Source organism: Jatropha curcas, chromosome 8, assembly GCF_041381405.1.
Source record: "Jatropha curcas cultivar XTBG-Jc1 chromosome 8, XTBG_Jcur_1.0, whole genome shotgun sequence".
NCBI lineage: Eukaryota > Viridiplantae > Streptophyta > Magnoliopsida > Malpighiales > Euphorbiaceae > Jatropha > Jatropha curcas.
The window spans coordinates 16,878,801-16,890,852 of NC_143158.1; the positions used below are offsets into that span (position 1 = coordinate 16,878,801).

General features: G+C 36.9%; 1 protein-coding gene across 1 annotated transcript in view; it reads left to right on the top strand.

Moving 5' to 3' along the window:
- Positions 1 to 1,466: 1,466 nt before the first annotated feature.
- The window catches only part of LOC149494260 (uncharacterized), a 36,408-nt gene continuing 25,822 nt past the window's right edge, over positions 1,467 to 12,052 (top strand). The window contains exons 1-6 of the mRNA XM_089725438.1: positions 1,467 to 2,615; positions 2,757 to 3,068; positions 3,103 to 3,105; positions 3,150 to 4,717; positions 5,078 to 5,436; positions 5,491 to 5,586. Coding sequence (XP_089581564.1) covers positions 1,467 to 2,615; positions 2,757 to 3,068; positions 3,103 to 3,105; positions 3,150 to 4,717; positions 5,078 to 5,436; positions 5,491 to 5,586 — 3,487 coding nt within the window. The remainder of the gene's footprint in view (positions 2,616 to 2,756; positions 3,069 to 3,102; positions 3,106 to 3,149; positions 4,718 to 5,077; positions 5,437 to 5,490; positions 5,587 to 12,052) is intronic.

A 12,052-nucleotide genomic window follows, 5' to 3' on the forward strand; every position in this document is an offset into this window, starting at 1 on the left:
AAAAAAAAAAAAAGTATAGAAAGAAAATTTCGTCCACCATTAAAATTGCTTGAGTGGATCTTGATTTGTTCCTGAATCCAAGGGATTTGATCCTAATTCAAAGGGATTTTACCTTATTTTGTGGGATTTTGCCATATTTTGTGGGATTATTCCTAATCCTTAGGAGATTTGACCATATTTAGTGGGATTGTTCCTAATCCTAAAGGGATTTGACCATATTTTATGGGATTTAGTTATCCACTATAATCTTGTGATAAAATCCAATCTTAACTACTTGTGGATAAGATAACAAAATTAGTTGACCATATCTTTTGAGATTGAGCAAAATCTACTACAATCCTTGTCAAATCTAAGAATCCTACTTGAATTGGGTTACAATAAAAGGGACACAAGGCAGCACGCCCGTGCTTCACCTCAAGCACAACCGTGCACTTTTCTGACTTCCACTTGTTGGACTAAGATCTTACACGCACGCCCGTGCTCCATCTAGCACGCCCGTGCACGGTTCTGAACCTATTAAACAAACTGTTTTCTTTTGTTTTTCTTTGATTACTTGCTTTGTTTTGGGTAGAATTAATTAGGTCCATATTTGGTTTGCTTTGTAGTAAGCTAAATTGATACATTATATCCTAATATTGTCTTTCAAATTCTAGTTTCTTTGTTTTTTTGTGTGAGCTTTCTGTTGCTTCTATTACATTATTAGGGTGTGTTTGCTTGTTCACTACACTCTAATTGATCATTAAAGTAGTGCATTGTTTATGTTCTTGTGCTACTGTCCATATCGTTTTGAGTCTTCTTTCTAGAACTTGTGCTTGCTTTTCATTGTTAAGTTTTATTCCTTGATTCTAAACGTGCTTTGAGTTGAATTGGTTGAACTAAGATTCTGAAGTTTAATTGGAAGAATTGCAAGGAGAGATTCAAGAGTGTAAACACGTGAGGGAGTGATTTACCAATAATCCAAAATCTTTTGTGTTTTCTTTTGAATACTAACCATGAGTTTAGGCAAATCTGGAGATGGAAGTCCCCTTGATGATCCTCAAATGAAGGTTTTCATGGAAGCAATTCAAGGACAGTTCAGAACCTTCAATAATCTTATCCAAGACATGAAGGAGGAGTTACAAGAGATGAAGGCTTCACAAAGCTCCAATGCAACAAGAGCTCGACAACAAGCTAGATTTCAACCCCAAGATGATGAAGATACTGAAGGTACTAATTTTAATAAACTTGATGGGGACTTGGGATCAATTAAGATGAGGATTCCAAAATTCAAAGGCAACAACAATGCTGAAGAGTACCTTGAATGGGAAAGGAAGGTAGAACAAATATTTGAATGCCATAACTATTCTCAAGAAAAGAAATCTCATCTTGCTGCTGTTGAATTCAAAGGATATGCTATGTTTTGGTGGGAACAATTGCTATTGAAAAGAAGAAGGAAGGGATTACGACCCGTACCACCATGGGAGCTCATGAAAGAACTAATGCACCAAAAATTTGTCCCTACTCATTACTTTAGGGATTTACACAATAAATTAGCTAGAATGGTGCAAGGAGGAAGGAGTGTTGAAGAATACTACAAGGAAATGGAGATTTGCATGGCTAGAGCCAAGATTGAGGAAGAAGAGCAAATCACCATGTCACGATTCCTTGGAGGCCTAAATAAAGACATTGCTGATGCTTTAGAGATGTATAGGTATGATACCTTGGAGGATATGATAGATATGGCCATGAAACTTGAAAGACAGAAAAAGGGAAGATCCAACACCCATAAGTATTCCAACAACACATGGGGATCTAAATGGTCTAAAGAAGGTGAGAAGAAGGAATTTAGAGGTTCAAATTCTCAAAGGACAGATTCAACTTCAAAAGGTAAAGAAGCTGTCCAAACTCAAATTAAAAGCAACAAAGGTACTTCTAACTCTACAACCCCTTCTAGAGAAATTAAATGCTTTAAATGTTTGGGGAAAGGGCATTATGCATCTCAATGTCCTAATAAAAGGGTTATGATTATTAAAGATGATGGGAATGTTAGTTCTGAATCTGAATGTAGTGATTATGATGACATGCCTAAATTACTTGATGATAATGATGATGATGATTCAGAAAACTTAATACTTCCTGAACATGGAGAAGCTTTGGTTGCTAGACGTGCTTTGAACATGCAAGTTAAAGAGGAAAGCCTTGAGCAACGTGAGAATATATTTCACACTAGATGTTTGATTAGTGGGAAAGTGTGTACTCTTATTATTGATGGGGGTAGTTGCACTAATGTTGCTAGTGTAAACATGGTAAACAAACTGAACTTAACTTGTCTCAAGCATCCTAAGCCTTATAGGTTGCAATGGTTGAATGATTGTGGGGAAGTGAAAGTGACTAAACAGGTACTTGTGCCATTTTCTATTGGATGGTATAAGGATGAAATTTTGTGTGATATAGTACCTATGCAAGCTGGACATCTATTGTTGGGAAGACCATGGCAATATGATAGAAAAGCACTTCATGATGGATTCTACAATCGATATTCTTTGATTCATAAGGGGAAAAAGGTGGTTCTTGTACCTTTATCACCTCAAGAGGTTTATGAAGACCAAAGAAAGATACTTGAGAGAGAGAGAGAGGTTTCAGCCTTGAGAAAACATGAGAGTGAGAATCTGAGATTGAGAGAACAAAAGAGAGAAAAGAGTAAGGATGAGGGAAAAGAGGCCACAAAAATAACAAAACAAATCAATGGCCCAATTGTGAGTGAAAAACAAAGAGAGGAGAAAAAGAAACAGACTTTTTATGCAAGAACTAGAGAGGTTAAGTGTGCCATTGCCTTAGAGAAGCCCATATTGCTTCTTAGGTACAAGGAAGTTTTGTTTACTGAATCTAACACTAACCTTGACAATTTGCCTTCTATGTTTGTTTCTATGTTGCAGGAATTTGATGATGTCTTTCCTAGTGAATTACCAAGTGGTTTACCACCTTTAAGAGGAATAGAACATCAAATTGACTTCATTCCTGGATCCACCATTCCAAATAGGCTTGCCTATAGAAGCAATCCAATGGAAACAAAGGAGTTGCAAAGGCAAGTGGATGAACTTATGGAGAAAGGTTTGGTGAGAGAAAGTATGAGCCCGTGTGCCGTTCCCATGCTTCTAGTACCTAAAAAGGATGGAACATGGCGCATGTGTGTTGATTGTAGAGCAGTCAACAAAATCACAGTAAAGTATAGACACCCTATCCCTAGACTTGATGATATGTTAGATGAATTGCATGGGGCAACTTACTTTACTAAAATTGATTTAATGAGTGGTTACCATCAAATTAGAATGCAACCAGGTGATGAATGGAAAACTGCTTTTAAAACTAAGTATGGTTTGTATGAATGGTTAGTTATGCCTTTTGGACTATCTAATGCACCTAGTACTTTTATGAGGCTTATGAACCATGTATTGCGTGCCTTCTTAGGAAAGTTTGTGGTTGTATACTTTGATGATATACTCATCTATAGCAAGTCTCTTAATGATCATATTGAGCATGTTAGGATAGTGTTACAAACTTTGAGGACAGAAAAGTTGTATGCTAAACTTAACAAATGCACATTTTGTATAGATAGACTTGTATTTCTTAGTTTTATTGTGAGTGCACAGGGTATTGAAGTAGATGAGGAGAAAGTGAAAGCTATCAAAGAATGGCCAACTCCCAAATCGGTTTCTGAAGTTAGGAGTTTTCATGGGTTGGCAAGCTTCTATAGAAGATTTGTTAAAGATTTCTCTTCAATTGCAGCACCACTAACAGAAATTATCAAAAAGGAAGTTGGATTTAAGTGGGGAGAAGAACAACAAAGGGCATTCGAAACACTAAAAGGGAAGTTAACTTCTGCACCTATACTTTCTTTGCCTAATTTTGAGAATACTTTTGAGATTGAGTGTGATGCTTCTGGAGTGGGAATTGGGGCTGTCCTAATGCAAGAAAAGAAGCCAATTGCCTACTTTAGTGAGAAGTTGAATGGAGCACAACTCAACTATTCAACCTATGACAAAGAGCTTTATGCCTTGGTAAGAACTTTACATGTTTGGCAACACTACTTATTACCTAAAGAATTTGTCATCCATACTGACCATGAGGCCCTAAAACACTTGAAGGGTCAAGGTAAGCTCAATAAAAGACATGGTAAGTGGGTTGAATTTATTGAACAATTTCCATATGTGATTAAATACAAGCATGGAAAAGACAATGTTGTTGCTGATGCATTATCAAGAAGATATACTCTAATTACTGCTCTTAGCTCTAAATTGCTTGGATTTGAGTATGTTAAAGACTTGTATGTGAATGATTCTGATTTTGGCAACATATATGTAGCATGTGAGCATGGAGCATTTGATAAGTTCTATAGACATGATGGATATTTGTTTAAGAACAACAAACTTTGTGTGCCTAAATGTTCTATGCGTGAATTGCTTGTGATTGAATCTCATAGTGGGGGATTGATGGGACACTTTGGGGTACATAAGACTTATGATATGTTGAATGAACACTTCTATTGGCCTCATATGATTAAAGATGTAGAGAGGGTTTGTAACTCTTGTATTACTTGTAAACAGGCCAAATCTAAGTCTATGCCTCATGGATTATACATGCCTTTACCTGTTCCTAGTTCTCCTTGGATTGATATATCTATGGACTTTGTACTTGGATTACCTAGGACTAAACGTGGTAAAGATAGCATATTTGTTGTTGTTGATAGATTTAGCAAGATGGCTCATTTTATTCCTTGTCATAAAACTGATGATGCCAATAATGTTGCTGAATTATTCTTTAAAGAAGTGGTAAGATTGCATGGGGTACCAAGAACAATAGTTTCTGATAGGGATGCAAAGTTTCTTTCACACTTTTGGAGGGTTTTGTGGGGTAAACTTGGAACTAAATTACTTTATTCTACAACTTGTCATCCACAAACAGATGGACAAACTGAAGTTGTGAATAGAACTTTAGGAACATTGCTTCGTGCTATTGTGGGTAAGAACTTGAAAACTTGGGAAGATTGTTTGCCATTCATTGAGTTTGCATATAATCGTAGCATACATTCTACCTCAGGTTTTAGCCCATTTGAACTTGTTTATGGCTTTAATCCACTAACTGTATTAGATCTTGTTCCTTTACCTTTGAATGAACTTTCTAATCTAGATGGTGAGAAAAAGGCAGAATTGGTGAAGTCTTTACATGAGAAGGCTAGAGCCAACATTGAAAAGAGAAACAAGCAATATGCTGAAAGAGCAAACAAGGGCAGAAAGAAGTTGGTGTTTATGCCAGGAGATTGGGTTTGGGTACACTTTCGCAAGGAAAGATTTCCCAACCAAAGGAAGAGTAAGCTCGATGCACGTGGAGATGGTCCATTCCAAGTCTTAGAGCGCATCAATGACAATGCCTACAAAATAGACTTACCAGGTGAGTATAGTGTTTCTGCAACTTTCAATATTAGTGATTTGTCTCCCTTTGACATGGATGCAGATTTGAGGACAAATCTTTTTAAAGAAGGGGGGGATGATACGGATCCACTACCACCAACCACCTATGGAGCTCAAGGAAACAAGGACCACAACAATGGCAATCCATTAGCACTTCCTAATGGACCAATTACAAGGAGCCGTGCAAAGAAGTATGGAGCAACCATGTCCTTATATATTCAAGAACAAATCACACAAGAGCTCCATGACCTTGCTTTCAACAAGTGCTATGAAGAACTTGAAGGAACACCTAAGTTTCTCACATTAATAGAAGCACAAGTTGAGTGGGAACCATGTTTGGATAGCACGCCCATGCAAGGTGGCACACCCCAGGCCGTGCAAGCTCACTGCATCTCCTTTGCGCTTCTCGCGCTCGCGCAGTGAAGGTTCGCGCTCGCGAGTGTCGCTCGCGCTCGCACATGTTGGAATCGCGCTCGCGATTTGCGCTGCCTAACTCACTGCCTCTCCTTTGCGCTTCTCGCGCTCGCGCAGTGAAGGTTCGCGCTCGCGAAGTGTCCCTCGCGCTCGCGCATGTTGGAATCGCGCTCGCGACTTGCGCTGCCTAACTCTCTGCCTCTCCTTTGCGCTTCTCGCGCTCGCGCACAGTAGAATCGCGCTCGCGAGGTGTGGTCGCGCTCGCGTATGTGAGGCTCGCGCTCGCGAAGGAAGCTAGTTAGCTTATTTTGTGTTTTTTTTTGCTTTGTAATGGGTTGGGCCTCCAATATTTCGGCCACCCTTGATTAATTAGCCTTATTTTGTTTAGATTTAGTCAATCTTTAGTAGATTTGGAATAGATATCCAAATCCTTAAGTTATTATGATTTTTTAGTCAACTCCTTAGTTGGTTTAGATTTGCTAAATCCTACTCCTTAGCTAACTCTAAATCCTCTAAGGATCTGGACCTCTTAGATTAGTATAAATAGCTTGTTATTTTGTAATTTTCAAGAATCAACAATTAATGAATTAAAGACTATTTCTTTATGCTTAGGCGTGTTCATGTTTTTAGAGAGTGTGAGATTGCATTCTTCTAATTGCATCAAGAATCAAGGTAAACTTATCAATTCTTTGTGGCGTTTATCTTATTCTTTTACTCTATTATTGGTGTTCTTGCTTCTTTAAGCTTTGGGTGCCATAGAGGGGAATTTATTCTAGATCTTTGATCTATTCCAAAACTTGTCATTGAGTTCATGAAATTTATTTTCATTGGGTTCCGCGTCAGTTAGGAATTTGAGTTTTCTTGTTGTTGGATTCATTGTTGTTTATCTTCGTGTTACATTATCTCTTTAGATCTTGTTGGATCTAGACAATTTCTCTTTAGATCTTGTTGGATTTAGATAATTTCTCTTTAAATCTTCTTGAATCTAGTTTTCTCTTTGTATCTTCTTATTGTTTGCATCATTTTCTAGTTACCCTTTTGACTAATTCAAGATCTATCTTTGATTATTCTTGTTGTTTGCTTGTTTCTTGATAAAAAAAAAAAGAAAAAAAGATCCAGACATTGCAGCCTTAGATCTTATTAATTAGATCTTACAACACAAAAAAAAAAAGGGTCATTATTAAAGAAAGATAAGTCAGAAATTGTTAAGGTCATTACCTACTTAAGTTGAATTGGTAGACACAAAATTGTTGGACAACCTACATACTAAGTCAATATCTACCTAGATTGAAATTGGAAGACACAATTGCTGGACAACCTAAAGGCATTTTGACTTGATTTGGGAATTTATTGATAGCCCATCTTACATTCAATTGAAGGATATCATATTTTGACTTGATTTGGGATCTTATTTTGAGAAAACACAAAAATCATTGTTGGGCAACCTAAATATTAATTCATTACCTACCTAAATTGAAATTGGGAGACACAAACCATCCACTTATACCTTGTTAAGCCCTTACCCTACCTAAATTGGGTCACATTTGTAGGTTAAGTGAGGATATAAGTCAAAAACCTGTACTACAGTAACTTGCTACAGGAACTCAGAAGCAAACTTGCTACAGTACCTTAAAATGTCTGCTACAGTAACTTGCTACAGGAACTCAGAAGCAAACTTGCTACAGTACCTAAAAAAAAATTTTTTTTTTTTGGGTTTTCTTTGTTTGCTTGCTTTGATTGGGTAGAATTAATTAGGTCCATATTTGGTTTGCTTTGTAGTGAACTAAATTCATGCAATATATCCAGAAATTGTCTTTTAAATTCTAGTTTCTATTTCTTGTTTTTGTGCTATCTTTGCTTCATTTATATTGTTAGGGTGTATTTGCTTGTTCCAACACTCTAATTAATAATCAAGTAGTACATTGTTTTGTTCTTGTGCTACCATTCATTTCGTTTGAGTTTTCATTCTAGAATTGTGCTTACGTTTCTTTTGTTAAGGTTTATTTTCCTTGTGTTCTAAACGTGCTTTGAGATTGATTGGTTGGCCTGAAATTCTGAAGTACAATTGGAGGATTTGCAAGGAGTGGTTGAGGAGTGTAAACACGTGAGGGAGTGCCTTATCACTAACTCAAATTTTTTTCGTGTTTTCTATTTTTGAATACTAACCATGAGTACAGGCAAATCTGGAGATGGTAATGATGGAATTCCAATTAAAGATCCTCAATTGAAACTTTTCATGGAAGCAATTCAAGGACAGTTTAGAACCTTCAATAATCTTGTCCAAGACATGAGGGAGGAATTACAAGAGATAAAAGCTTCACATAGCTCTAATACAACTAGAACTCGTCCACAAACTAGATTTCAAGACCATGATGATGAAGAAAGTGAAGAGACCAATCCTAATAAACTTGATGGGGACTTGGGATCAATTAAGATGAGGATTCCAGAATTCAAAGGCAACAACAATGCTGAAGAGTATCTTGAATGGGAAAGGAAGGTAGAACAAATCTTTGAATGCCATAACTATTCCCAGGAGAAGAAATCCCATCTTGCAGCTGTGGAGTTCAAAGGATATGCTATGTTTTGGTGGGAACAATTGCTACTAAAAAGAAGAAGTAGGGGGATGCGACCAGTACCACCATGGGAGATCATGAAGGAATTAATGCACCAAAAGTTTGTCCCTGCTCATTACTTTAGGGATTTACACAACAAACTAGCAAGAATGGTGCAAGGAGGGCGGAGTGTGGAAGAGTACTACAAGGAGATGGAGATTTGCATGGCAAGAGCTAAGATTGAGGAAGATGTCCAAATCACCATGTCACGATTCCTTGGAGGTCTAAATAGCGATATTGCTGATGCTTTGGAGATGTATCGCTATGATACACTAGAAGAGATGGTAGATATGGCCATGAAGCGAGAAAGGCAGAAAAAGGGAAAGTCTACCAACAAGTATTCCAACAATACTTTGGGAACCAAATGGTCCAAAGGAGGTAATACGACCCTAGCCAATTAACAAGTACTCTTGCAAATCAACAAGGAACATCTAGCGGAAAGCATGCAATCTCGGAAGTACCCGACAATCCCTTTAACCCCCAAGTACTCTTGAAGAGAGAAAGCAAGGAATTTAGAACAAGAATCAGAAACTTACCTTCAAGTACTCTTGAAAACAATTCTGAAATTCTTGGTGATATTAATCTTGTAGAACTCACAAGCTTAACTACTAAGGATATTTTGGTTCTATGAAGAACACAATCTATTCTTGAAAGAACAAGAAGAAAACGTTTTGTTTTTTTTTTATTTCAATTCAATGGTTGGCTAAAAATCCCGTTTTACATCTTAAGGAGGCTATATATAAGCCCCAAACAAACATAACCCTAAAGAAGAGTATCTAACTAGGCTGCCCTAAGGCCAAAACACATGGGCCTAACTAGTACACACAAAATAGAATCATTTCTAGCCCAAAATAGACAACTTAATATTGGGCAGATTGCATGCATCATAAAATCAACCCAAAACAACTTAAATAAACACTATGGGCCCATATCCCTTACATATTAATTAGACCAAAACAAGCAATAAGGGATAAGACCACATCCAAGCAAAGTCCACTAGAATCCATTAGGAGGCACCAATGGATCCATATCATTCTCCCTTTCCTCAAAAAGATTCGTCCTCGAATCTTAGTTAAAAGTTGAGGTATCCTTTTGCTTGCGAGGATCAGTCCACTTTTCCTTAGAATCCATGCCCTTTTCTTTACTCTTCTTCTTCTTTTTAGATCGTATTGAACTCCATTGGTGGCTGCAACCTGAATATGCCTTTGCAACTCCTTTGTCTCCATTGGATTGCTTCTATTGGCTGGTCGATTTGGAATGTTGGAGCCAAGAATGAAGTCGATTTGATGATCTATCCCTCTCAAAGGTGGCAATCCACTAGGCAACTCTTCAGGAAAGTCATTAGTGAACTCCTCTTTCTCTCTCTCAAACAACTTTTTCTGATCACTATTCACTTCTTGAGGTGTCAATGGTGCAAGAACCACCTCTTTACTGTCAAATGAAGATTGGGCAATCTCTTCTGGAAATGCATGTTCAAAGTCCTGCAAAAGATCAACAAACACACTTGGCAAGGATGGGTTAAGATCATTAGTGGCCAAATAAGCTCCCTTGCACAAAGGTACAAGTATAGGCTGATTGTGGTACAAAGCATGTGTATCCTCACTTGCCCTAGCTATCAAACTCACATTCTTTTCTTTTTCTTTTTCCTCTTTCTCTTTTTTTGCACTCTGTTTATTTTCACTAATTTTATTTTGAATCTCCTTTTCTTTCTTTATAACATCAAATCTCATGGTTTCATTTTTACATTGATCTACATATACTTCCTTTGACCAAACTGGTGTTAGAATGGTCTTCCGCTCATCCTTTGTGATTGAATACCTATTGAGGTAATCCACACTTTTCCTTCCTTGCACCCTTCCTAACTTATTGTTCAAATCCCTAAAGTAATGATCAGGATTATCAACCTCCTCATCTTCAGGAGTTTGAAATCTAATTGGTGTAGTACTAGGACAAGCTCTTGTTGTACCCCTCCTTGTGGCATTGTGGTCATGTCTTTCCGTCTGTTGTTCTTGAAGCTCTAATCTGTCATTAAAGCTCTCCATCAACCTAGTGATTCGTCCCATCTCTCCAGAGAGAGCATCTAGAAAGGCTTGTAGATTTGGATCTTCAATTTTAAGAGGGCTGTCATTCTTATCTCTAGATGAATCAGACATCCTGAAATAGAATACAAACACAAAACTAAAGGAAATGGTTAGTTTATCACTCCCTCACGTGTTTCTCTCTTTATTTGGCTTTTTTACAATATGTGGGTTTCACTCCAGCCTTTTACCACTCTTTCCACTTGAATAATTGCACTTCAGAATCCCAAAGTTGCTACAAAAGTCAAGAGAAAGTTAGGAAAAACAAAGAATATAATTAAGTAATGCACAAACTCTATCAAGAAATCACAATGTTTGAATGGCAATACAAGAATAAGAAAGGTGTATTGCTAGAAATCAATAAACTAAAGTGTAGGAACAAGCAAATAACACTTTAGCAATGTTAAATGAAGCAAAGATAGCACACAAACAAGAAATTGAAACTAGAATTTAAAAGACGATTTAGGGATACAGTGTATGAATTTAGTTCGCTACAAAGCAAACCAAATATGGACCTAATTAATTCTACCCAATCAAAGCAAGCAAACAAAGAAAACCCAAAAAAAAATTTTTTTTTTTTAAAGGTACTGTAGCAAGTTTGCTTCTGAGTTCCTGTAGCAGGTTACTGTAGCAGACGTTTTAAGGTATTGTAGCAAGTTTGCTTCTGAGTTCCTGTAGCACAACGTTTTTGATTTATATCCTCACTTATCCCACAAATGTGACCCAATTTAGGTAGGGTAAGGGCTTAACAAGGTATAAGTGGAGGGTTTGTGTCTCCCAATTCAATTTAGGTAGGTAATGACTTAGTCCAACAATGACTTTTGTGTCTCCCAATTCAATTTTAGGTAGGTAATGACTTTAACAACCAATTCAAATCCAGATTTTTTTTTTATCAAGAAATAAGCAAACAACAAGAATGTTCAAAGATAGATCTTGAATTAGTCAAAAGGGTAACTAGAAAATGATGCAAACAATAAGAAGATATAAAGAGAAAACTAGATTCAAGAAGATTTAACAAGAAAATTCTAGATCCAAGAAGATCTAATGAGAAATTGTCTAGACCCCCAACAAGATCTAAAGAGATAATGTCTAGATCGAACAATATTTAAAGATTTTTTTTTTTTTTAAGTCCCTAACCCTAGGATAGATTGAAATCCACAACCACAGTGCTCTGATACCAGATAATACGACCCTAGCCAATTAACAAGTACTCTTGCAAATCAACAAGGAACATCTAGCGGAAAGCATGCAATCTCGGAAGTACCCGACAATCCCTTTAACCCCCAAGTACTCTTGAAGAGAGAAAGCAAGGAATTTAGAACAAGAATCAGAAACTTACCTTCAAGTACTCTTGAAAACAATTCTGAAATTCTTGGTGCAATTAATCTTGTAGAACTCACAAGCTTAACTACTAAGGATATTTTGGTTCTATGAAGAACACAATCTATTCTTGAAAGAACAAGAAGAAAACGTTTTGTTTTTTTTTTATTTCAATTCAATG